This window comes from Penicillium canariense, assembly GCF_028826845.1.
Source record: "Penicillium canariense strain IBT 26290 chromosome Unknown utg000001l_segment0_segment0, whole genome shotgun sequence".
Classification (NCBI taxonomy): domain Eukaryota; kingdom Fungi; phylum Ascomycota; class Eurotiomycetes; order Eurotiales; family Aspergillaceae; genus Penicillium; species Penicillium canariense.
In genome coordinates, this window is record NW_026622728.1 from 7,556,895 (window position 1) to 7,581,684 (window position 24,790).

Genomic DNA, 24,790 nt, shown 5'->3' on the forward strand with positions numbered 1-24,790 from the left:
TCGAGCTATAGAATTGTCTGGCACCAAAGATTGTCGCTGTTTCCAGAAACCGTTGGCGCAGTCGTCTACTGACAAGTCGATCTCGGAATTTGGTATCATTCCGGTTCTTCCCCATTCGACTGGCAGAAGGCTAGAGGAATAAGGAAACAATATGCCGGAACAAGCTTCTACCACCCTAACGTGGAATCTCATCGCGATACCAGTCCTTTTCAGGACAAATTCAATCATTTGGCGGAGTCACTTTCACTTAATCGCTCCATATCATTTCTCAAGCCCAGTAGGAATGGGATGTACTTTGATCTTGAGAGAATCTGACATGAGCTTACGTACTAATTGGCCTGGATTCTACAGGCTAGAGGCTTTGCGGAGTGCCTCCAACTAACCAACAAGTGGAAGTCCTTTTTAAAGCCGTTGTGAACATTCGAGGGGGCAGACTCTACCATGAATCTATTCCTGGGACTGAAAATGGCGCTTATGCAGCCTGTATTGATGCCCTGCGTATATTGCCATATCCATATGATTTATCTGACTGGACCAAAGCAGCCTCAGGGAAGCATTTTGAATACCGCGTACTGGTGGCCAGTATTGAACAGCCGGAAGGATGAAGAGTATGAACTCTATTGCTTCTAACGAGATTTTTTGTAATTCGTCTTCGAGAAGTGCCAGAGTGATACTTAGTCCGCATTTTGGAGGAAGGGATCGTACTCAAGAGATATACGACCATCCGATTCATAAATGCCGTCCATTTGGTGTCGGCTGACTAGGTACCCAAAGCCAATACCTATGCGATCAGACACCAACTAGAGTACGCGGGAGGATGTGCAGTAAAGAAACCTACTGGGAACTGGACAGCTCTTGGGAGTGGTCCTTAATTTTGAAGCGTCATTTATTTTCCAGATCTGACCCCCCGATTCTTTTCCTGGTGCCATTGCCGATCTACATGGCCACGGTGGATTTCCGATGTCCTTCCGCAGCGGCGCTTGGTTTCCCCGCACTGTGCTAGCCCAATACGACGCAAAGGATATTCTCAGGAAGCTGATGATTGCCTAACAATTACTCTGGGAAAACAAGTTGAAGACCAACCAAGGAAAGCACAAGATACAATGGCCCGAAAAGTCTCTACGCATGAAGTTTCTCAACATAGTTGCGACGATGATATATGGATCGTGGTCAATGGAAGAGTGTACGATGTGACCGGATTCGCACCAGAGCACCCTGGCGGTGCAAAGAGTAGGCATACCACCGCTCCGTTACGATCTTGAGCTGATTGGAATAGTAATCTACCAATTCGCTGGCCGGGATGCATCGCAGACATACAATAGCACTCACTCACCATCTCTGATCAATGATCTGGATGACCACTCAATCGGTGAACTGGATACCAGCACCATCACCGAGGAATGGAGCAGAGAAGAAGAGCCACCCAAAGCATTGAACTCAGCAGACAGGGCGTATCAAAAGCCCGCTCTCGAAGACATATTGAACCTGGATGACTTCGAGCAAGTGGCCATGAACACTCTCAGCCCGAAATCGTGGGCCTACAATAGCGGGGCGGCAAATGATAATTTCACGCGAGATGCAAATCGCTCCTTTTTCCGGGACATATGGTTCCGTCCAGCTATTATGCGCGATGTTTCGGTGGTCAACACCAAATCGACCCTCTTTGGATGCGATCTTGATATCCCGGTTTACATCTCGCCCGTTGGTGCAGCCAAAACGGTTTGCGAGGATGGAGAATTGGCACTGACTAGGGGCACCGCGACATCTGGGATTGCATACTGCATTTCAACCATGGCGTCGTATCCTTTGTCGGAAATTCTCGACGCAACCTCAAAACAAGCCTTCTACCAGCTGTATATCAACAAAGACCGACCGAAAACCGAAGCACTTATTCGCCAAGCCCAGAATTCGGGAAAGGTGAAGGCGCTCTTCGTGACTGCTGATTTACCAGTCATGTCGAAAAGAGAGGCAGATGAGCGCACTAAACCGGACGGAAATACTGTCCTGATCAGTGTGACGCAGGATAGCAACCCCGGCGGGAAGAAGAGCGCCGGTCTATCGAAGTCCAACAGCGCGATGATCGACTCCACGTTGAACTGGAATGATCTCAAGTGGCTGAGAAATATCACTGATATTCCAATCCTCGTCAAGGGTATCCAACGTGCCGAGGATGCTCTTATTGCTATGCAAGTTGGTTGTGATGGCATCGTAATAAGCAATCATGGAGGTCGAGCTGCAGACACTGCGCCACCGGCCATACTCATTCTGTTGGAGATTCATCGTTACTGCCCAGAGATCTTTGGTGAGATGAAGGTATTAGTGGATGGGGGTTTTCGGCGTGGCTCAGACATCGTCAAGGCCATCTGTCTTGGTGCCTCAGCTGTTGGTCTCGGTAGACCTTTTCAATATGCCGTAGGCTACGGCCAAGAGGGAGTGGAGCATGCGGTAGAATGTAAGTAGAAGTATAACACTGAATGGATATGGCTAATTTCAGGACAGTGATCAAGGAGGAAATCCGGACATCGATGCAACTGGTAGGCATGACGGATTTGATGCGAGATGCTTCCCCAACCTACATCAATACAGCAAAAGTCGAGCAATGGATGCCTCCAAATTACCCGTCTGGCCCAAAGAGTTTCATGCGACGATTGCTAAAGTTGTAAATAGTGATGCGGCTTCTACGATGCGAGGCCTTCATGAAATATTGATCTGAATTTTAAGTCCTGTTGCATGGAACAGCTTGCGATATTACTAGACCACAAAACATGAAGCCGAAGCCGGATTTCCGACACAGGTTACTAAATGATATGTAGTTAACCCACATAACGAGCCCTTAATATCCTTTTTAAGGGCCTTCTATGATGTTCTAGTGCAGCGCACACGATATGTAATCTGAACAGGTCTTATACAATGCATTGCTTTCACGCCATGGACTCTCCCCATGAAACCCATCGTCGTACACATTCATCCACTCTCCGCAGCGCTTCCTTGGCCGCCTCGACCTCAAACCATTCCCGGTGCTCCTTCCCGCATTCATTGCAGCGGCCAAGATCGCGCACGCGCAAATCGGCTAGCTCAAGGTGAATCAGCCGTTCCACACGATGAACATGCGGAACCTTTCTTCCTGCAACCAGCGAAGCTGCAGGGGTAGTGTTCCGACCACTGCTGTCGGCGCGCTGTCGAGGTGCGGATCTCCTTGCAGGGGAAGAAGACGCAGAGGATGGCGTATATGGGTAGTAGCGGATCAAAGTCAAATCATGGGAGCATTGACGTGTCCATTCGGAAAGTCGACGATGCACATTACTCGTGCGGCCGATTTTCAATCTGATGGTTCCTGGCGCGGTTGATGTTGGATTGGAGGCTAGAGCGTTCAGATCCCGAGCAGCGGCGATAGCTTCGCTAACACTGCGAGGTTGAGGTGGTGGACGGAGGCTGTTGTTGCTTTCTGGGACAGAAGGCAGTATGGACGATGCGATATCCCTGGGGAGTGGCGAGTGGGCACTGTTGCGCGTTGCAGCAGTCTGGGGTGTCACCCAGAACATGTAGATGTAGCCCTCATCGTCGGCAGTGGAAATAGGCTTCGCCAGCTCTGTAAGAAGTATAGATGTCGTTTGTGGGGAATGAGTTGTAGGAATCCATGATAGCAGAGATGGGGTTTGTGACGACGAGGAATTCTTTGTGTTGTTGGGGAAAGACGGTCGAGACGGTGTTTGCGGAGCAGAAGATACTCCCTGTCTAGTTGAGGGCACTCCCACGTGCTGTGGCCGTGGAACTGAGGCTGGTCGACGCACATTTTGATATGAAGTTTGAGGAGTATACGACCGGCATTGTGTCGGTCGTTTTTGTACAGGCGTCCGAACAGGCGCCGGTGGCCTGGAATCCTTGTCGTCGTCCACAATCTCAAAGCAGCAGAGGGTTTTCTTCGACCGCGGGCGACGCTTCTCACTGCAACCACTTTGGCCTGTTTTCTGTTTCTGAGATCCTCTTGGTGGCTTATCATTGATCTCGAGAACGCCGAGTCTGTCCATTAAGGTGTCGATGCTGGTCCTCGGCTTCGCCGGAGTAACGGTGTCATTCCAGGTATTGGATGACGCTGCCTGATCTTTATGCTGCCAGCAGTATAAGGAAGCCATGCCTGATGGTTCATGGTGTACACCTCTTTCTCGAGGAGTTGAGGCCGGTGATGGAGTCTGGGAAGCAGCCAAAGAGCGGCGGCAGGGCCGACCTTGCGCTGTAATCCCTCTACATGTGGTAGCAGGATTTCGCGAATCTGAGCGGGGCAGCAAAGATTCTGGAGTGTTTGAAATCTGAGGCATGCGCAAGTTTGAGTAAGGGGAACAAGGTGAATTGCGAGCTTAGATGGTGGAGAGGAGGATCTAGTTAGAAGCAAAATCCCGAAGAAAACTTAGCCTGAACGGTGGCCCTGCAGGGACCTGATGCAGCCCGGTGCGGTGAGGCATCAGGAATGCTCCCAAGGCTTGTATCCACTTGGCCTCCGTCCGTCGAGTCGCAAGGCGCTAAAGGGATGTTATTTTTATTTTCGTGACATGCACCGCCTCTGTGGCGGTGCGGTGCTGCCTGACGCGATGGTCCACGGACTGCTTTCCTGGGAGCTTGACAGGCCCATTGGCCCACCCTATATGGCCTGTAGCAGGTAGAAAAACAGTTCTGGGTCAATATACTGGGGATTTATCAAGTTAGATCGAATTACAAACTAATCATAAGCTGGTTTGATGATTGTTGAAAATCTGCTGACCTCATAGAGGGAAGTAAAGTTTCAACAATGCGTCTAACTCAAACATTAACGGCCTTGTATACACTGAAACTTTGAAGTAAGAGATAGCGGTCAAATGTAGTAAACCGCATAGCTGCTCATGGATGAACGAAAGTATAAGCTTACGGGGTTCATGCAACCGTGAGACAGGCACTAGGGCTACCAAGGAATTGGGTTGGCGGTCACGGGACAATCCATCGGGTTTGTTTCAAAGACCATAAACGCCTGAGAGCTTTCCTCAAGGTTGCCTCGACAATGACATTGCCATGCGGGTTAAATGGCTTCGCCGTGTCGCCTCCGCAGTGCAAACATGACAACATGGCAGAGTGGGCCGGTGGATGGAAGAGGCCACTCACACGACCAGACCGACTGTAGCACCCTGAGCTCGTTATCAAACGCTTTATCTTCGGTCTCCCCTCTTCTCGATCCCTCTCCCCCCCGCGGATCATCGAATTTCGCGCGAGTGCTCGATCGCTCCTTGCTTTGGTGCGCATTTCCTCCGCTACCATTCGGTGTCCATGCTCTTCTCCCGCTCGATTCGCCTCCCCCGGACACCCCTGCGATCGCCGAGTCCTTTCCGACCCTCAAGGTTCTTCTCCGATTCTCGTCCTCGCTTCATCATCGATATGGCGACTGTCGACACTACGGAGCGCCTGTCGCAGTTGCGACAGCTGATGAAAGAACACAAGGTGGATGTATACAGTATGCTGCTATTTCTTTTTTTCTAGCTTCTATGCAATCCTGGACCTCTGCTTATTCGTTTCAAAGTCGTTCCTTCAGAAGATAGCCACCAGTCCGAGTACATTGCGCCTTGCGACGGCCGCCGAGGTTAGCGATCGCCACCCTTTCCATTCTCCTAGTCCGACAACTCACCATTTGTTCCATTGCAGAATTCATTTCGGGCTTCTCCGGCTCCGCCGGTACCGCGATCATCTCCCTGAGCAAAGCTGCTCTGTCCACCGATGGGCGGTACTTTAACCAAGCTGCGAAGCAACTGGATAACAACTGGCATCTCCTGAAGCGGGGCATTGAGGGTGTTCCCACATGGCAAGAATGGTATGGGCGGTACTTGCTGGAAGCTTTGACTGGTCTAATTACTGAGTGCGCTATAGGACGACCGAACAAGCCCAGGGTGGCAAGGCTGTAGGTGTTGACCCGTCTTTGATCACCGCCTGTAAGTGCCACTGCTCCCTTTCAGCGCGAAACTCATAGCTGACGGGGCCTTGTTGCTCAGCCGGTGCGCGCAAGCTGGCGGAGACCCTCGAGAAGAATGGCTCGTCTTTGGTTGGAATTCAACAAAACTTAGTTGATTTGGTCTGGGGCAAGGACCGTCCCTCGCGCCCCAGTGAGAAGGTGCGCGTACACCCGGTTAAGTATGCTGGCAAGCCGTTCCAGGAGAAGGTGGCCGAGCTGCGCAAGGAACTGGAGACGAAGAAGAAGGCTGGATTTATTGTTTGTACGACGGACTTTCTCTCATCGTGGAATTCCACCCACTAACTGTGAATAATAGCCATGCTGGATGAGATCGCCTGGTTGTTCAATCTGAGAGGAAGCGAGTAGGATTTCCCTCCCACCTTGGCGTGAATCTCCATTAGTGACTGACTCTGGGCAGTATTCCCTACAACCCCGTGTTCTTCTCATACGCTATCATTACTCCAACCACAGCAGAGCTGTACGTGGAGGCCGACAAGCTCACCCCCGAGGTGACTGCTCATCTGGGACAGAATGTGGTTGTCAAGCCATATGATTCTATCTTTGCCGATGCTAAGGCTCTCGGCACTGCTCGGAGCCAGTCCACTAGCGAGGCGCCTAATAAGTTCCTGCTATCTAACAAGGCCTCCTGGGCCCTTAGTCTTAATCTGGGTGGCGAGGACCAGGTTGAAGAGGCCCGTAGCCCGATCGCCGATGCCAAGGCTGTCAAGAACGAAGTGGAGTTGGAAGGAATGCGCGCCTGTCACATACGCGATGGTGCCGCGCTGACCGAGTATTTTGCTTGGCTTCAGAACGAGTTGATCAACAAGAAGACTGTTCTGGATGAAGTTGATGCCGCCGACAAGCTCGAGCAAATTCGCACCAAGCACGACTTCTTTTCTGGCCTGTCGTTCGACACAATCTCTTCCACCGGTCCCAACGGCGCCGTCATCCACTACAAGCCCGAGAAGGGAAGCTGCTCGGTCATTGACCCCACAGCTATCTACCTTTGCGACTCTGGCTGCCAGTATCTGGATGGTACCACCGATACCACCCGAACATTCCACTTCGGCCAGCCCACCGAGTTTGAGAAGCAGGCATTCACTTTGGTTCTGAAGGGCCTTATTGGCATTGATACCGCTGTATTCCCCAAGGGCACCAGTGGCTTTGCAATTGATGTGCTGGCCCGCCAGTTCCTGTGGAAGGAAGGCTTGGATTTCCTCCATGGCACCGGCCACGGAGTTGGCTCCTACCTGGTATATATCCCAGCGACACTTCTTTTTTTATTCTTAGTACGCTAACTTGTATCAGAACGTCCACGAGGGCCCTATTGGCATCGGCACCCGTGTTCAGTACACCGAGGTTCCTATTGCTGCCGGAAACGTGATCTCGGATGGTTCGAAGTCCTGTTCTGATTTCGCTTCTTTATTAATGCTAACCAGCGATTCTAGAGCCCGGATACTACGAGGATGGAAAGTTTGGCATCCGAATTGAGAGTGAGTCTTGCGATCTCTGTCCCTCCACTGATGTGCGATGATTAATTCTTTGCAGACATTGTCATGGCTCGTGAGGTCAAGACTCCCTACACGTTTGGCGACAAGCAGTGGCTCGGCTTCGAACACGTTACTATGACTCCGATTGGTCGCAACCTTATCGAGCCGTCTCTGCTGAGTGATGCTGAGATCAAGTGGGTGAATGACTACCACGCCGAGGTCTGGGATAAGACGCACCACTACTTCAACGAGGACGAGTTGACTCAGAAGTGGCTTGAGCGCGAGACCCAACCCATCTCCAAGTAGAGCGTTGCCTGGAGGCCTGTTGATACATATGGTCGATACCAGGATGCGGCTGACCTCCCATAAGTGCGGAGACAAGCACATTGTTTTTGGCACCCGTACATCTAGAGGCACAGTAATTAATACTCTTTCTGAAACAAACTTTGTACACTTGTATTGCTATTTGAAATCGTATAGATAGGCTAATCTCGGATTCCACATGTTTTATGGCGGCAATGCGGCTAGCGGAAAGCTCATGTGGGCCCAACTCTTGGGACTTCCCCATCCCGCCCAGCGTTGCTCAGCCAGCATTCACCCCACAACCTCCCATTGCTGTCCACAGCGCGCCCTCAATTGCGCGTTCAATAATGGTCACTGTCCTTTCTACACCATCGCCGCGCGCAAGCCACAGCCACCTGAAGGACCGACTAGACACCCGCCCGTCAAGTGCGGCCCCTCGCCCCTTGTCACAGCCCACGAACAACCCTCCAATCGGCCCAGACACGTCACTGCATTGAGCAGAAACCATTGGGAATGAGTGGGGGAAGCGGCTACAGTAACGGCTATGGGTACTCCGGCGCTAGCCGGTATGACCCCGGTGATGGCGGTTATGGCAATAGCAGCCTCGGCGCGAATGGGTACAGCGGCCGAGGCGCTGGGAGTCCAGCTGGAGGGGCGGGAGGAGAAAGAGGAGGCGCAGGAGGTGGAGGTCGCGATCGCCGCCCTGGTGGCTATGGCGGATTTCTTCCTGAGACGTCACAGCAGCCGTCTCTCGCACCACCAGGGCCGGCATCTCCAGAGCGCCGGCGCGATCGGGCAGATCGTGATCGACAGCAACAGCCGCCACAGTCTACCTCCCGGTCACGGACAAGAAATGGGCCGACAGATAGAAGACACCAAGGTGGAAGGGATGATCGCTCCCTGGATGCCATGCAGTACCAAGAAAGTCGGAATCGAGAGAGGAATGGACCTGATGCCAGGGTAGTGCAGAGCAATACAGCTGAAATGCAGTCTGTGGAAGGTTCGTCACGTCCTATAAAGGCATTCCCCGTTGATCTCACCTCGCTCACGTTTTTGGTGGTCTACAGATGTTCTCCAGTCTATCCAGCAGGATTGGGATTTTATGACCGACGCTGAATGCATTCCAGTCCAAGTCGCCCTCAGCTTGATGGACACAAGCACATTGGGAAAGGCAGACCGAGAGCCCGACTTTTTGCACATGTACAACCAGATCCAGAGAACGCTCAAGGCAATTGTGAACGAGCACCACCAGGGCTTCAACAGCTCCATCGGAACGTACCACAAGATCCAGTCTAATATTTCAAGCTCTCAAGGCCGGGTGCGCAACTTGAGGAACTCCCTGGAGGAGGCTAAGTCTGGGCTGCTGTCTACGAAGCCGGAGCTGAAAGGGCTAGCCACTTCGTCGCAGAATTATGACGACCTCTTGCAGCTGTTTGCTCAGATCGAAGAGATCCAGTCTCTTCCGGAGAAGCTCGAGTCCCGCATTTCCGACAAACGGTTCCTTGCGGCAGTGGAAGTTTTACACACTGGACTGCGATTACTGCGACGCTCTGAGCTCGAAGAAATTGGTGCACTGGCCGACATCCGTGCCTACTTCAACAACCAAGAGATCTCCCTCACAGATATTTTGATTGAAGAGCTGCATGACCACTTATACCTCAAGTCCCCGTACTGCTCAGATCGATGGAAGGCACCAACCGGGGAAGGGGATATCAACTCGAGCAGCTGGAGTGGAAACCGTCCGTGGGATCGCCCTGTCTACAGTTTCCTGGCCAAATTTGACGCGTCAACACCGATGATTGAGGATGCGTCTCGAAATCCCGAAGCAGATACCTTCTCCTACATTCAGCTGTTGATCGAAGCTTTGAACAAGATGGGACATCTTGACACCGCTGTTGATCGAATTGCTCAACGTCTGCCTGTGGAGCTTTTTACTGTGGTCGACAAGACAAATGCCGAAGTGGATGCTCGTTATCCTACCCCGAATCGAACATTCTCATCTCACGACAACCAACTCAAGTCCAATCTGCCAACTGAAACCATTGAAGAGCGCGGTCATGTCCTTACTGAGTTCCTTTGGTCTCTCTACGCCAAGTTTGAGGCTATTGCAGAGGGCCACCGAGTTGTCCATGATGTCGTTGCAGCAATTATGGGACGTGAAGGTACTGCTAAAAGCGAGATGTTCTCTGGTGGATTTAAGGAACTGTGGAAACTTTTGCAAAGCGAGATCCGGTCCCTGCTACATGACTACCTTGCAACTGATGGGGAGACCTCTTTCAGGTCCCGAGGCGACGAGGCAGATGCTCAGCGATATCTCTCCGTTGGTAACAGGGATAAGAACAAGAAAATGTTCAAGCTGTCCGAGATCGAGCAGAGCTCGGAAATGAAGGCTGAGCAAGATGAGCTGGATGAGATCCTTCAGTCATCTGTTCCAGGTCTGGTATCCAAGACACGACAGAAGACCTCGGCGAACGATGCCTCGCCCTCAAGGCAAGGCAATTCAGGAACTGGACATAAAATCTTGCTTGAGCCTAGTGTCTTCAATATGAGGCTGCTTCTACCGCCGTCGCTGTCTTTCATTCAGCGTCTCAAGGATATTGTACCGGTTGACTCGGATATCTCCATGAGCACCTTGACCACTTTCCTTGATGACTTCATGGTCAATGTCTTCCTTCCTCAATTGGACGAGACTGTGACAGATCTGTGTACGCTCAGCTTCATCGCTGCTGATGCATTCACTGAAGACCCGCAATGGACCAAGGTCTCACCTCGACCCATTTTTAAGGTACGCCAAACCTTCCCCGATATCCCCGATGCTTTTTTAATGAGTTTATCAATTAGGGTACCGTCAAGTTCATGTCCATCGTGCGGGAGTTCAGCAAGATGTTGTCGAGCATCCCGCACGATCAGGCATTTACACAGCTTTTGATTGATCAGATTATGACTTACTACGATAAATGCTGCGGTTGGTATAAAGGTAAGTTGCACCGGATTGGAACAACAGAGCCCAGAGCTAATGTCACGTAAAGCAATGGTCACGAAAGTTTCTGCACGAAACCATGGCGGCGAAGTGCGATTGAAGGCTGCTGCTGCATTTGCCGAGTCCGGTGATATCCATGACGTGGTTGATGAACTGCGGAAGGGAGCCAGTGCGAAGAAGCAAACACTTATTGATACGGTAAGCCACCACCAGCCATCACATCTATCTACTTTTGAAAATGAATAGTGCTAACAGTGCCAGGAAATTGATCTCCTTCTCAAACGGACCGATCAGGTTCCCCTGGAGCCGTACGATATCATATCAGATCCGAAGACTGTTGTCGCCCTGTCGCTTTTGTATAACAGTATGGTAAGTACTAACAGTTCGATCACAGTTACAGCATATCCTTTTTGGTCGCTAACTAGGCACTTATAGCAATGGCTGGGAAGCCACCTTGCAAAGATCAGACGGGTCGTCGACTCCGCTTCGGAGTCAGAGTCGTCTGCCTTGACTGCGAATGGTCGCCCGTCTCGCCGATGGACCCTCTTTGGAGCGATGAAGCCCACACGTGACAGCATCAACACGCCTGTATATTTGCCGCTCAACCACGAGACGGCAGCAGCATTCGATCAAACTCTTGACTCGCTGCATGGGCTTGGATCCAATGCTCTTCTGACCTTGCATGTTGATATCCGTTGTGGTATTATCCATATGCTGACGAAGACCATGTCGGGACCCAACCCGCCGACTGTGCGGAATTCTGAACCCCTGACACCGTCTCCCAGCACCAGCGAGAGCTGGTGGCATATCGTCATGAACCAGCCGACGGCGGCGTCGCCCACGATTCTTCAACTGAACGGTGATCTGATCCGCTTCGACACGAATATCTCAACCTACTTGGGCTCCGCCGAGCATTGGTTCATCACATCTGGGCTGGCGCGATTCATCGACCGGGTGTTTGTGGCTTGCACCCGCTATATTGGCGCCATGAACGCGAACGGTGCTCTTCGTCTCCAGCTCGACGTGCTTGTTCTGCAGCAGAACTTGAAGAATATCATCATTGACCCCACCGCCGAGTCAACGGAAGGGACTGAGTCTCCATCCCAGGAGGTGGTGGCGCTGCCGAGGAGTGCCAAGTTCTTGGACTGGTTCCTAGAGGGGGCAGAGAAAGCCCTGGACTACGCTAAGGACGAGAAGGAGGCGTTCGCCGCACATGGGGACCAAGCCCTGGCCGCTGGAAATGGCGAGCCGTTCACCTACGATGAGCTCCGAGTTCTTGTGGACCTGTGTTTCTCCGAGATTTCGCGCGGACCCCGGGGTGCCGAAAGTCGGGAGGATTTCATGGCAGCGAAGAAGGCCAGCGCCGATGCGCTGTTGCGCCTGAATGAGATCATGTGGGATGCGCGTTAGACGAATTTACCTGGCGGGTCACTCCATTGTCAACTCTGTTATTTAGAGAAAGGTCCCTTTGCACCGGCAGGACTATTTGGCCCCCGAGCTCTCATAAAGCGGTCGAAGCAGGATTATAGCATCTCACCCTAGCCTCATTTCCACTTAATCAATTTCACCACGCTTTCTATTCCACTCGAATCAACGACGGCAGACTAAGCCTAGTCAAGCACGGATCCCGCCGTTTTCGGCTTTTCCCGAGTGTCAACTAGAGCGGGTTGGCTCCACGCGTGTTTCAAGTGTTCGATTTTAGTTCTCTAGTCGCCTGGGCGCAATTTACAAGATCCTGCCAACTGATTCTAACCTGGTGGGCTTGTTTCGCCCCATTGACCGGCAGTTAGTTATGATGACCTATTGAACCCTTTCTCCCTTCTTCTTCTCTCTTTTCCCTTTTGGTTTCTCACGCTCACCTGTCTGCGACAGCTGCCATTCATTCCAAGTCTGAGATTCGACATCTAGACGTCCATTCTTTCTTGTCGCTGTCTGATCTTTGTACAGTGAAGCGTGCTTCCAATTCTTCCATCCAATTCGATTCTGTCGGTGACCGACCTTTGCGATCTTTGTTTACATTTCTTATCTTCGTTCAGCCGGACTCCTGAAATTTACTTTTACAAAATGAAGTACCAGCGCTTCGCTTGCATCGGCGCCGTTCTCTTCGGCGCCGCCGCTACTGTCTCCGCCAACCCTCTGGTTGGGCGCCATGAGAACGGCCAGTGCCCCAAGGGTTACACCATGAGCACCTATACTAGCTATAGCACGGTGTACCTCACTCCTACGCCTCCCGCGGCTCCAGAGACCACGAGCACGTCCTCGCCTATCGCGACTGTGCAGACTCAGGCCCCGGCTCCGGTTGACTCCTCTACGTCTGTGGGCGGCGATGTTGCTGCTGCTTCGACCTCCTCTTCTACTCCCGCACCGGCGACTGTCGCTACTCCAGCGCCGACGACCGAGACTCCAGCCACCACGACTACGCAGCCTGCTGTTGCGGTCGTCGCGGAATTGTCCACGCAAAATGCCGCCGCCGCCGTGGAGACCGCTGCTCCCACTACCAGCCAGGAGGCTACCTCTTCTGCTTCCACTGCTCAAGCTGCTACCACCTCTACTTCTACTTCTTCCACCGCGGGTGGCTCTTCCGGCAAAGCTACCTTCTACGGCGGCAATATCGCTGGTGGATCTTGCTCTTACTCCGGCTACACCCTGCCCAGCAACCTGTTCGGCACTGCCTTCTCCGGTGCCGTGTGGGATGATGCCGCCAAGTGCGGCGCTTGTGTCGCTGTCACCGGTCCCGCCGGCAACACCATCAAGGCAATGGTAAGTTAAAACAGATCCGAGTCCGCTCGCTTCATTCTTAAAACTCTTGTGACGGTGCTCATCAACCTCACTCAGGTCGTCGACGAATGCCCCGAGTGTTCGGCCGGCCACTTCGACCTCTTCCAGAACGCCTTCGCCGAGCTGTCCGACATCTCCGCTGGCGAGATCGACATCACTTGGGAGTACACCGCGTGCGACCTCGACGGGCCCCTCCAGCTGAGAAACAAGGACGGCACCTCCCAGTACTGGTTCTCCATGCAGGTGGTCAACGCCAACGAGCCCGTCACCAAGCTGGAGGTTAGCACCGACGGCGGCAGCTCCTGGCAGAGCACCTCGCGCACCTCGTACAACTACTTCGAGCAGTCGTCGGGCTTTGGTACCGACACCGTGGATGTCCGTGTCACGGGCGAGTCTGGGAACACTGTTGTAGTGAAGAGCGTTGGTTGCGCTTCTGGCTCAGAGATTACGGCTTCTTCTAACCTGTGAAATCTGAAATTAAATGTATGTATTCTCCGTGCGGGGTTAGAGTAATTAGAGACCGGAAGCTACAGTACATACTCCATCACCCCCGGTCATCGGTAGGCATCCCATCCCGACACCTAGCAGTTGAGGATTGCCGCAATTGATGCTAGCTTCCGCCTAGTGCTTGCCCGGCCTATGGAGAAGCCGTACCCATTGCAGTAATACAGAGCAGAGCAGTGGTCGTTGGACTGGCTTTGTAATACCACCAGTATAGCACCCTTGGATCAGCCACGGGAGTAAGCGAGACAAGGGACTACTCGCCTAGAGAGAGCGCGGAGACAGCTCGGGTTATCCGGGTACCTCGACGACCCAACGCGTGTGCAATACCCCAGATCCAAGGATCAGGTACCTCTATCGATCGAGGCGCTCGACACCCTCGACAAGAGCATGAAAGTATGACCCTCTCTGAAGCCGGAGGGCTCATCCACTCGCCCATAGGCGAGTAATGAGCAAGCATCGGACACAACATCAGGAGCATCCGTTGTATCCTTCGGCGGTCAGGGCCCGTGTGCAGAATCTACGTTCTCTAGTTCTGCCTTCAGTCGGCTGACGACTAGCGTATCAGTTGCGTGGGCCGCGAAGCTGGGGGGAGTTGTAGAGCGGTAACAATAGACTGGCATGTAAAGCAACTGTATTACAATGCCCGTCTGTCCAGTCTACACGCACATACACGTAGCAACCCCAGAGAGAAAAGATAAGTAAAAACTTGCATTATACCAACAGCAGCGTGGCATCCAGACAAACCCAACCCATCCATAGATTTCGCCGGCCCGACCATTAACGATGAAAATAAAATAAAAAATATCGTGATACCAGAGCTCGGTAACATACACAAATCAGAGAGAAGAGGGGGGTTGCTCAGAATCAGAATTCGGGTCAAACAGAGTACGCCGCACCAAGCCAAAGCCACAAGATAGACGACCATTGCGAGACTACAGCATAAGCCTACCGGTAACAATAGGCTGCAGTCGCATGGGTTAAAAGAACACAACAAAAAGAGGTCCCGAGTGTAAGCCACCGTGTCCAGGTCCAGTCCACAAGGGGATGGAAAAAGAAGGGCAAGGGAAAAAAAAATAAACCCTGAATAACCAGAGAGAACAGGAACGAGGGTATGTTCAAAATCTTAACCACCGAAAACGCAACGAGACGGTCGTAGCACATCACATGTAGACGAGAAAAAACGAACCGGTCAGCAGAGTCAGCTTACTCCATTCCCTCCAGGGTCTCTAATTCTTTCGCCTCCTCGTAATCATCGAAGTCGAGGCCGGCATCGCGGCAGCGTTGAAGCCACTTGAGGGCAATGTTATTGCGCCGGCTGACCTCCTGCTTCAACTTCTGGTTGGAGCCGCTGATCTCGTTGATGGCATGGTTGGCCGTGAGGCTGTGTTGCTCGAACCGCTCGTCGATGTTCTTCTTCTCTTCTTGGAGCTGGCAGATGTACTCGATGGCGCGCTGCAGGATGGCACCCTTGTTCTTGTCACAGTTCGGTACGAGACGGGCAATCTGATTAATGCCTTCGTTGATAGCTTCACGTCGCCGTCGCTCAACTAGAAGGGGGAGGTGGGGTGGTTAGCAAGTCGGCAGAACACATGGAAATGGACATCGAACATACCCTCCTTGTGGTTGTTCTTGCGGATTTGGTGCCACTCGGGAGAACCGACAGTGGGCTTCTGGTTCATGCTCTGCGCCTCACGAGCAGCGTATACGGCGGCGGCTGTGGAGTTGTGGTTGTGGGCACCGGGAATAGGCCCCTGGCCCATATCATCACCAAAGTTCAAGCCCTGCGTCAAGTTGTTGGCGTCGAATGCCGCGGTATCCGGGGGCGGCGGGTACTTGTGCTGAGGGGCGTGTGCGGCCAGCGCAGCTTTCGCATTGGCAGTGAGCGCATTGTCATCAGACAAGCCATTCTGGCCCACATGCTGGAGGATCTGTTGGTCGATGTTCAGCTCGGACCCTGCGTTACCGAGCCCGTGGTCGTAGCCAATCGAGTGGCCGAAGTTGTGTTGGTTGTCCGGCATGCTGCCGTTACTGCCGTGCGACGAGCGGTTCAGACGCTGTGTGTCGTGACCCAGATCATCAGAGCCCTCGCGCTTGCGCTTGCCGCCGGCACCGTCTGGGCTGTTCATGGTGGGGTCGGACATGATCTAGTGCGGAGAGTCCTGGGAAGCAGCGAGAAGGTTAGTCATCGAAGGGCGAGCCAGCGAGAAAGCATTGAGGCCAAAAGTGTATGATTCGAAAGGCAGCAGTTAGTGAGGTGTCCACGCTGAGTGCGCGATTAACACGTCGCACCCTTCCTCGGCAGGATCAAGAGTCTGCCTCCGGGTAAACACCAAAAACGCGTGAAGCCGACGCGCCCGGTCGACAGCCCCCGGGGCGGGAAAGCATCCAGCTGGGTTCATCGCCGCTGGAGCCCTCCCCGACGTCAACCGCGACGCGACCGTTGGTTTTAAAAGCCTGACACTGTCCACGACCGGCCGTCTGGCGGAGTCGCGAAGACATCAGAGGCGCGTCATGGCTGCGGGCGACCGACAACACACATGCAGGGGGTGCCATCGGCAGAGAGGGGGATGGCTTCAGGCAGCGGCGCCGGGGGAGCAGAGCGCGCACTGAGGGAAGACCAAGCCGTGATGCCGTGCAGAGGGGAGGGAGCATTAGGGCCGATGGAGTTGTTACCTTGGATGATCCTATCTATCACCTGACAGGAAGTCACCTGCCACGGACAATAACAAGACCAGAAGTCACGTTGTTTCGCGATGTCGGAACTTCGAAACTGAAACCCCAAAATGAAAGGGGGAGGAAGTTGGCAGGGAGGATCGCGGAGGGTCAAATCACTTCGACAATGAGACCAAACCAGGCGATTTTACATGAAAAAGGGATGCTCTTTAGGGATGTCGCGCGGCCGAGTCGAGAGGGACTGCTCACGTGGAAGAGGAGGAGGTGCGCGAGCAGTAGGGGGAGGCACAGCAACTACCTATGCAGAACTGGGGTGCTGGGTCACCTGACTGTGCCCCTGTTTTTTTTTAGGTCAGCAACGCGTCTGCCCGGTGCGCTGCCCGCGAATCATGTCCAGCATCAGGATAGAGTGATCTGCGATTCGGAACACCCAGTCCTGTTTGATTCTGCCATATGCTATTTCTCTATCGAAGAAGGGACATCCAAATGATTTCGCACTCTTATCGACCGTCCAGCAAAACTGTGAAAGGGTAGACCCAAGGCCAACCGTCACCCCTCTTGTCGCCCACCACCAACGACTCCGGATGTCCAGTCATGTGCTGGGATCCCGTGCCCCTCGCACACTCCGCAGTCCTCTCCGCTGATTGGCTGACCACCCCCCAAATCACGTGTGGAGGGGGGCCAGCCCCCGCACGGGCCACCACGCTGGACGGGCCTCGACCGATCTGCTTGAGACGATGGCGCTGAGGTTGGCGGATAGCAGTTGATAGCCAGTCAACTTGCTCATTGAACTGGTGAACGGAGTGGTGGCTGAGCTGCTGCGGGATCCAAGATGCGACTACGGATGCCGTTATGCGAGGGGATGCACGCCATACTCCGTCTGCGCTTGCAGGGTCTACCCAACCCGACATACCGCGCATACCTCGTAGAAGCCACTGGCCCGATTGCTTGGGGATCCGCATGGATGGCATAGCGGACAGGGCAAGGCATGTGGACCCTCATCACACGAGAGGCCTAGATATCACCCCCTCCCCCTCCAGCATCCTCCTGCTGGAGGGTTGAGGGTTGCACCCGATGGCCCGTCCCTCCCTCTGCTCCATACTCCGTCAACTGTGCAAATTCGTCACTTCTGGCCCGTGAGCGGATCGTCCGGTCATGAGACCGATGGAATAAGGTGGGCCCGGCGGTTGCTGCAGAGGTCGATCTCCCATACGATCATCCAACGAGGAGGTAACCTAGCGGAGATCAACGCGTGAAATCTCCCGTTGGGGACCATGCAGTCGTTGCATAGAAGTATAAAAGTATAGACGATATCATGGAAGGGGGGTTGGATATCATCCCCTAGGTCCTAGGTCTAGTCCTCCCGGTTACAGTAGTAGAGCATCATACTATCCCAGTCGCATGCTACCATAGAGAACGCGGTGTCGGGCCCTCCAGGCAAAGCAGGCAACCACACCCACACCTGCCCAACCTCCGTCCCACGAGGAGATGTCTCACACCTCCCCCCATCTGCTCCCCCATCTCCTCTCCGTCAGTCGCCTCCCGATCCCTCCGAGCTCGAGTCAGAACTCCCTTTCCCCTTCCTCTGCAACCCAAACACCATTTTCGGATCGGCTGTGGTATCCGCGAAACAAATGCCTTCCTCCCCCGCCCCCAGCAAGTCCCAGCAGGCGATCTTCGCCTCAAAGGCGCCCTCACCTTCCTCCTCACCCCCGACCCGTGACCCGGACCCACCGCGGCGAGGCCGCTGCGTCACGGCAATGACGGCGCTCGTCCCCGCATACCGCGCCGGTGGCTTGGTATCATCTGCCGGAGGCTCCTCCCCGGCGCGATTGGCGAGAACAATCACAGTCCTCCTGATCGCGCGGGCGTTGGCGCCATGGCCGTCTGCACCAGCGCCCGCAGGGTTGCCGTTGCCGCTGACGTCGTCGAGGTCCCCCGAATGCAGCATTTTCTTTTCCAGGAACGGCATGAACCGATTCAGCCAATAGGTGAACGTATCCATATCGGGGTTCCCGTCCAGCGCGGCGATATCGTCGCGGCTCAGCATCGTCAGCCAGGCCATCGATAAGATGACCAGCTGGGATTGCGAGTCCAGCGCGCGGTTGGCGAACTCGTAGGCTGTGTAGGGTGCTTCAAACTTGTAGGGGTTAATGTCCATGCAGATGCCCAACGAAGTGGGCACTTGTCTGGCCGGGTGTGTTTCGGTTTCGGGGTCTAGGTCTGCTTCTGTTTCGCGGCCTCTCTCGCCCGTGAGATCTGCCTTGGGCGCTGCCCGCGGAAATAGCAGCTTGAGGAATCCCTGTTCCACGCTGCCTTCAGCGGCCCATGTCTCGTCGGTGAAGTACAGGAAGCTCTTGCGGTAGTTATGGATGACCGCACCGGTCTCGTCAACCACGAGGAGAGAGTTGTAGCACCTAGATGGCTCTGTTCCATGTGCGTGCTCGATCTCCGGGTAGCCCACGCAGACCTTGCATCGCAGGCGCTTGGCTGTTTCACGCGCCCAGGACGCGCTGGGACCTGTGCCAGCGGCCTCGAGATATGGCCTAATGGCATCCAGCGAGGGAAAATTGTATCCTGGAAACAACCGTCAGTCTATGGCATCGTTGTGGGAGGAGATCATTGGATGAGAAGGGGTATAAGTTGGGCACAAACGCATGGCCGATCCGATGCGACTCGGACATACCCGTCAATGCCAGCTCCGGCAATACCAAAATATCAGGACGCAAAATATCGATTCCAATGCCGATCCCAATATCCTGCCCGGCGAGCGAGGTGTGCTTGCCCTTTTTCAATAGTGCATTCGCCCTCTGGATGTTCCCCTCGACATCACCCAGCTTTGGGGCGAATTGCAGCGTCGCAATCCTCATCCCCAATAAGCGGGAGGTGGAAAAGGTCCTCGGTTGACAGAGAGCTACAGCTGGCCTTGGATGCAACCGTCGATAGGTCGGGTGGACGCAGTTAGCACCCGGGAATACTCTGGACCCTGTGCTCACGCGAGATCTTAGTATCCTTGGCCCGAAGCGGACAGGTGTGGTGTCTGCGATTGCCAGAATGATGTCAACAAGGGTCGAACGTTGATCCCTTGGGGGTTCTAAACTGTTGTTTGCAGGTGATATATCAATACAATAGATCGCGATGGAGATCAAAGGTTGCGAATGTCGCGGGTGGCATCCAGTCGGGAGGACGTGCAATGCTGCAGGGACGCGGGATGGAGACGCAGTTGGTGCCTGAGGATGCGCGTCCCCCGCATCGACCTCCCAAGTAGCTATTGAATGACTCCGTCCTGGCTGGATGGGTTGGATCAAACCAATCTAAACAACTACATAAGGGACGCTTGCGAAGGAAACTAAAAACAGGGATAGCAATATTCCCATGCGAATTTTCTCACAGGTCGGGTAATTGAAAACCAAAAAAAAATGAATCGGGTATGTACTATCGAATCGCCCGAACACCATGCAATGTGCAGTAAACCGGACAGTTCGTCCGCAGCTACGATCATATATCAAACATGGTTATCAACAAACGCCCCTTCTCGTATGATGCAAATCCCGGCTCTCCACTCGCCTTCCATAATGCATGTAACCCAGCCCTTAACGACTCTGCGAAAACCCGTTCTTCCCCTGATCCATATCCTGGCCCTGGTTACTGGGGTTACTCCCCTTTCCCCGATTCTTCAGACGGGAGTAGTCCAGCGGCTTGTACGCCAGCCCGTGGCCACCAGTCATTCGAATGCGGTACTCTGTCCGAGACATTGTCCTCCCGAGACCCAAAGGCGTATCGGGTGCATAAGCAACCTCGTAAGGATGGCGCGGGAACGCTGGCGGCGAGGCGCTCTGCGCGTAGGGAGTGACCGAAGGGCTGAGGCTGCTATAGGAGCGGGTTCGCTTCCCACGTTCCGCCCAGTATTCATGATATGCGTTGTAGTCAGCCATGCTTTGCGGCGACACCTCGTCGAAGATCTTGGGTCCGGTGCGCAATTGCTCGGCTGCGATGCGAGCAGAATTAAGAAGCATCTCGTCCTCATCGATCTGGCGTTGGCGTTTCTTTGCAATCTCGGGATCGGGCTCATAGACAGACTTTTGCTCAATGAGGGCCTTGGCGCGTTCCAGGACCGGCAGGGTTGGCAGAGCTTTGATGGAGGATTCGGCGAGGGAGAATGTCTTAGGAGGTGGTGATGACTCAGTGGAATCCGACGACACCTTTAATACTTTTGCACCGGGTTCTTCACGAGTCGATGTGGCCAGGGCCCGTTCTTCAAGAGCGCGCTTCCGCTTCCGCTTGGCTTCCTTGCGCTCTACTTTCTCCTCTGCGCGCCGGAGAATCCTATCCCATACAGCCTGTTTTTCCTCTTCGGTCTGAGGAGGTCGCCATGAGAGAGTGTCGGAGGTGGCGGAAGCCTGGCTTGAGCTGAGAGAGGTGGTGGATTGCTCCAGCTGTGAGACTGACAGAGCGGGCTCTATCGGTTCTGGACTCTTCGCAGCGGCCCCGGTTGGGAAAGGCTTTTGCGATATAGCAGATGCGGAACCGTCCTGCTTGGGCTTCGACGGCTGCGCAAATGGACTAGACTTGGCTGGAGGGAACATTGAAGCCTTTCCATTTGCCGATGTTGCCCACTGGATGGTATCATTCGTGCTTGCAGAGGGGAACAAAGGCTTCTGGTTGTGGAACGCAGAGAAACCAGACAATCCAGCCGTCGGACCAAAGAGCTTTGGAATCGGTGCTGGATCTGTCGCTGATGGAGGCTGAAGCTCTCCGGGCTGAGTGGCAGGTACAGAAATTTCTTCAGCTTCATAGATTCCTTTCTCTTTAGAAGCAGGTGCCTTGGGGGGCTGGAACGGGGAAGACTGCGAGAATCCACCGAATGGCGATGATTTGGCCGACTCGAAGACGCTAGAAGTCTGTCGGTTCGAGCTAGCTTCTGCAGCGATTGATGCGGCTGTTTGGGGTTGAGATGAGGGCGTAGATGTAGAGGTAGGGAATGTGAAGGGTGAGGAGGACGGGGAAAGGGTGGAATCCGTAGAAGGCTGAGAGGAGTTTGTCTTGAAAAGAGATGGTGTAGCAGTCAAACGCTCTGCCGGCTTTGTGGAAATAGTATCCTTGGCCTCTGTAGAAGGGAACAGAGGCTTCGATGTCGAAAATAATGAATCTGCCTGCTGAGGAGCGGAGAAAGCAGTAGTAGCAGCATCAGCATTATCTGCCGGCCCCGACGGCTTTATAGGTGCAAAAGCAGACAAAGATGCAGCAAATGGATTAGTTGAAGCAACAGGCGTGGTCACCTTCGCAGCTGTCTCAGTCGGCTTGGGAAACGTAAAGGGAGATGAGGATCCAGAGGCGCTCTCATTTCCAACTGTCTCCACCGACTTAGGGAAGGTGAACGCCGAGGGGTTAGCAGCTGTGCTCACTTTCGGTGCTGTTTGAGAGAGCTCCGGAGAGATGATGAGAGAATCTGCATATGGGTTCGGAGCTTCCCTTGGGTTGTCCTTGGCCGTCTGAGTTAAGCCGGCTGGTTTCGGGAGATTGAAAGGAGAAGGTGATGGTGAAATCTTTGCAGCAAATGGGTTCGCTGGTGCAGGTTCCGATGCCTTGTTGGCCTCAGTGCTGGAGAACATCGAGGCGAAAGGATTTGTAGCCGGTGCCGCAGGCAGAGGAGGCTGAGTTTGGTTCCCAAAGGGAGAGGATGTCGGTTGCTGGAAGACGTTGAAGGCGCTCTTTGTGGGTGAAGCCGAATCCGGGTTCTCACCGTCCAGAGACGGAGGTATAATCTCTACCAAAGGAGCAGGAGTCGTGTTCTCCCTGTCACTGACAAAGAGGGAGTCCTCCGGTCCCGGTTGAGCAGGCGATAGCACCGGAGACTGTTGCATACGCTCGGGCACAGCCGACTCGTCAATCATGCCCATCGCTGCGGCCTCTCTAACGGTCATTCCGAGAACCACGGCAACCAGTACTCGACCTGCACGCTTTGACTCGACGTACGTCTCCGAGAAGGCGTGCTCGGAAGAGGGTGAGAATGCTGGAGAGCAGGTTAGATGGGGTAAAAGGATAACGGACGGGATGAAAGCAAGCAAGTGAGGGGAAATGGCGCCGGATTCTCCATCTCAGGGTACTCAAGTACTTACCGACAGAGTCAACAGGGCGATTGCCCCAGTTGAGATACATCTGGCCGTTCGCATTCTCAGCCAGCTGGAGGTCTTGCTCCTCACAAAATTTGATCGTCTGATCGTCGTCGTCAAAGTGCAGCACGTTGGTTAATTGATCTATTGTCCACTCATCGTTCTTGTGCTGCTGCGACGCCGGGATTCGACAGTAAGCCTTCCATATCGCACGAATGGTTGTCTGCCGGACGTGGTTGAAATAGATCTCAGCCACGCAGGCCATGAGGTAAGACACACTCGGCGAGTCGATTATGTGGAAGAAGCGCGCGTAGAACCCCTGGGCAATAGCATTGGGTCGACGCGCATCCAAAGTACCCTGGTACTCCCATGTGTTGCAAGCTGCTGCATACAGGTCCAATGCCACCTGAACGCGAGGGGAGTTGAGTAGTGCTGGGGGCCACTTCTGTACACGGGCTTCGAGATCGGGCCGTTGGTCGTGGATGGAGAAGAGGATGTAGTATGCACGGAACTCGTCCTCATTGGGGAACATGACACGTCCACGATTATCATCGTAGTAGTACATCAACGACAACATGGTGTTGTTAAGCTGTTCACGTTCCTGGTGGCGATCAAACTGCTCCTCATTCGCAGGGCTGGAGAGTAGGTGAAGCGATAGGATATGGAATCGGGCAATTCTCTCCAAGCACAACACAGCGATCCTGACGTCGGCTTCCTGGGTGACCTGCTGAACGGAGAAATCATTGCGAATCGACCGTGTCCTATCCCAGACAAATTTGTGGATGATGCCCAGAGGTTCATTTCCACCAATGACATGTCGAATCAAGTAATTGGTGGTCTGCAGAAGCGTCTTCGGGGTACGGATATCGGAGGGGAGCTGCTCATCATAGCCAGCCGCGGAACGTCGAAAACGTTTAAGCATCTTGTCTTCCATATTCTGCATGGAATTCGTTGACGGGTCCAGATACTGGGGTAGAGAATGGTCAGCGGGTCAAGTCACAGTGAGCCAATGCGCACGCGCAACATACCTTTTCGCTTTTATCCACCATCTTCTGGACGATGCGCTCCACCCGCTCAAACTCGGGACACATGCTGGTGCAAGTGCCTACGGGCGTGATGGCCTTGTTCAACGAGGTGGGCTGATTCGGGTCGGCCATCAGTCCCGCTCTGATCGCCCTTTGTCGTTGCTTCGCCCGGTCGACTTTCAGCTGGGGAGGGGGTTAGAGTCTGGCCGTTCGCGGTTCGCGGCATTCGAGCTCGCTTTCGGAGTAAGAGGAGGGGTTTGCTGACCTGTTCGTAGCGATCCTGGTAAGAGCCCGACATCGATGTATCCTCAATGGACACTGATTTTCCTGAACCTCCATTGCCATTGACTGCTGACGACTGTCGAGAGTTGTGTTGAGCCGCGCCGGGGCTGAAGGTGTTGTTCCGAGCGGCGGTACCAGCTCCCACGCCCGCAAAAGGTGACTTATTCGGGGCTGGCTGTCCGCCGAACACGGTCGAGGGTGCATTTTGGTGGCTCAATTGCGCAAATGGCGAGTTGGTGGTGCTCTCGGCTACCGACGAGGTCTCCGGGGTCAAGCTTGCGGCACGAGACGCGCCTCTGGCCGCAGCGCCCGCGCCGCGCCCACGAGATGACAGGGTCCCATCTGCTCCTCGTCCCCGTCCTCCTCGCCCTCGTCCCCGTGCGACCCATTTGTTTCCTCGATCCGAGCCACCTCTCGGATGGGACTGTGACCCTTGCGCTGACCCTCGTCCACGTCCGGTAGTGCTTGCCTCTCCGGTTTTCTGGCCGCGGCCAGCAAACGGATTGAACGGGCTCGCCATTCTATCCTCGCTCGGCCTGCATCCAGGTCAGCTCTGCTAGAGTATTCTAGCGACACTTGGGGGCGAGCAATGGAAAACGTACAGCGCGGCGGAGTTAACAAAGGAGCCTCGAGATAAAGCACTGCGTGAGCTCAGAGGCCCCGGCTGACGGGGT

At 54.0% G+C, this 24,790-nt stretch overlaps 8 protein-coding genes across 8 annotated transcripts; 4 read left to right on the forward strand and 4 right to left on the reverse strand.

The window, feature by feature from the left end:
* Positions 1 to 1,103: 1,103 nt before the first annotated feature.
* N7482_002612 (FMN-dependent alpha-hydroxy acid dehydrogenase family protein) lies at positions 1,104 to 2,663 on the forward strand (the record flags this gene model as incomplete). Its single annotated transcript, XM_056684737.1, has 3 exons — positions 1,104 to 1,230; positions 1,277 to 2,452; positions 2,500 to 2,663. The coding sequence occupies 3 exons, from the start codon at positions 1,104 to 1,106 to the stop codon at positions 2,661 to 2,663; spliced, it is 1,467 nt and encodes a 488-aa protein (XP_056548343.1).
* A 258-nt stretch (positions 2,664 to 2,921) lies between these two features.
* Positions 2,922 to 4,133, reverse strand: N7482_002613 (uncharacterized protein; the record flags this gene model as incomplete). Its single annotated transcript, XM_056684738.1, has 1 exon — positions 2,922 to 4,133. One exon carries the CDS (start codon positions 4,131 to 4,133, stop codon positions 2,922 to 2,924), a length of 1,212 nt encoding a protein of 403 aa, XP_056548344.1.
* A 1,159-nt stretch (positions 4,134 to 5,292) lies between these two features.
* Positions 5,293 to 7,764, forward strand: ampp (aminopeptidase P; the record flags this gene model as incomplete). The annotated part of the gene is made up of 10 exons (XM_056684739.1): positions 5,293 to 5,476; positions 5,543 to 5,602; positions 5,665 to 5,830; positions 5,887 to 5,948; positions 6,009 to 6,230; positions 6,285 to 6,330; positions 6,387 to 7,221; positions 7,277 to 7,361; positions 7,417 to 7,461; positions 7,517 to 7,764. 10 exons carry the CDS (start codon positions 5,293 to 5,295, stop codon positions 7,762 to 7,764), a joined length of 1,953 nt encoding a protein of 650 aa, XP_056548345.1.
* Positions 7,765 to 8,274: 510 nt separating this feature from the next.
* N7482_002615 (exocyst subunit SEC8) lies at positions 8,275 to 12,151 on the forward strand (the record flags this gene model as incomplete). The annotated part of the gene is made up of 6 exons (XM_056684740.1): positions 8,275 to 8,761; positions 8,829 to 10,546; positions 10,603 to 10,738; positions 10,791 to 10,939; positions 11,003 to 11,110; positions 11,177 to 12,151. 6 exons carry the CDS (start codon positions 8,275 to 8,277, stop codon positions 12,149 to 12,151), a joined length of 3,573 nt encoding a protein of 1,190 aa, XP_056548346.1.
* A 654-nt stretch (positions 12,152 to 12,805) lies between these two features.
* Positions 12,806 to 13,987, forward strand: N7482_002616 (putative extracellular cellulase CelA/allergen Asp F7-like; the record flags this gene model as incomplete). The annotated part of the gene is made up of 2 exons (XM_056684741.1): positions 12,806 to 13,501; positions 13,577 to 13,987. The coding sequence occupies 2 exons, from the start codon at positions 12,806 to 12,808 to the stop codon at positions 13,985 to 13,987; spliced, it is 1,107 nt and encodes a 368-aa protein (XP_056548347.1).
* A 1,239-nt stretch (positions 13,988 to 15,226) lies between these two features.
* On the reverse strand, positions 15,227 to 16,164 carry N7482_002617 (basic helix-loop-helix domain-containing protein; the record flags this gene model as incomplete). The annotated part of the gene is made up of 2 exons (XM_056684742.1): positions 15,227 to 15,570; positions 15,636 to 16,164. 2 exons carry the CDS (start codon positions 16,162 to 16,164, stop codon positions 15,227 to 15,229), a joined length of 873 nt encoding a protein of 290 aa, XP_056548348.1.
* Positions 16,165 to 18,227: 2,063 nt separating this feature from the next.
* Positions 18,228 to 19,566, reverse strand: N7482_002618 (putative protein N-terminal asparagine amidohydrolase; the record flags this gene model as incomplete). Its single annotated transcript, XM_056684743.1, has 2 exons — positions 18,228 to 19,273; positions 19,383 to 19,566. 2 exons carry the CDS (start codon positions 19,564 to 19,566, stop codon positions 18,228 to 18,230), a joined length of 1,230 nt encoding a protein of 409 aa, XP_056548349.1.
* A 723-nt stretch (positions 19,567 to 20,289) lies between these two features.
* On the reverse strand, positions 20,290 to 24,636 carry N7482_002619 (uncharacterized protein; the record flags this gene model as incomplete). Its single annotated transcript, XM_056684744.1, has 4 exons — positions 20,290 to 22,709; positions 22,816 to 23,776; positions 23,838 to 24,017; positions 24,100 to 24,636. 4 exons carry the CDS (start codon positions 24,634 to 24,636, stop codon positions 20,290 to 20,292), a joined length of 4,098 nt encoding a protein of 1,365 aa, XP_056548350.1.
* Positions 24,637 to 24,790: the final 154 nt, after the last annotated feature.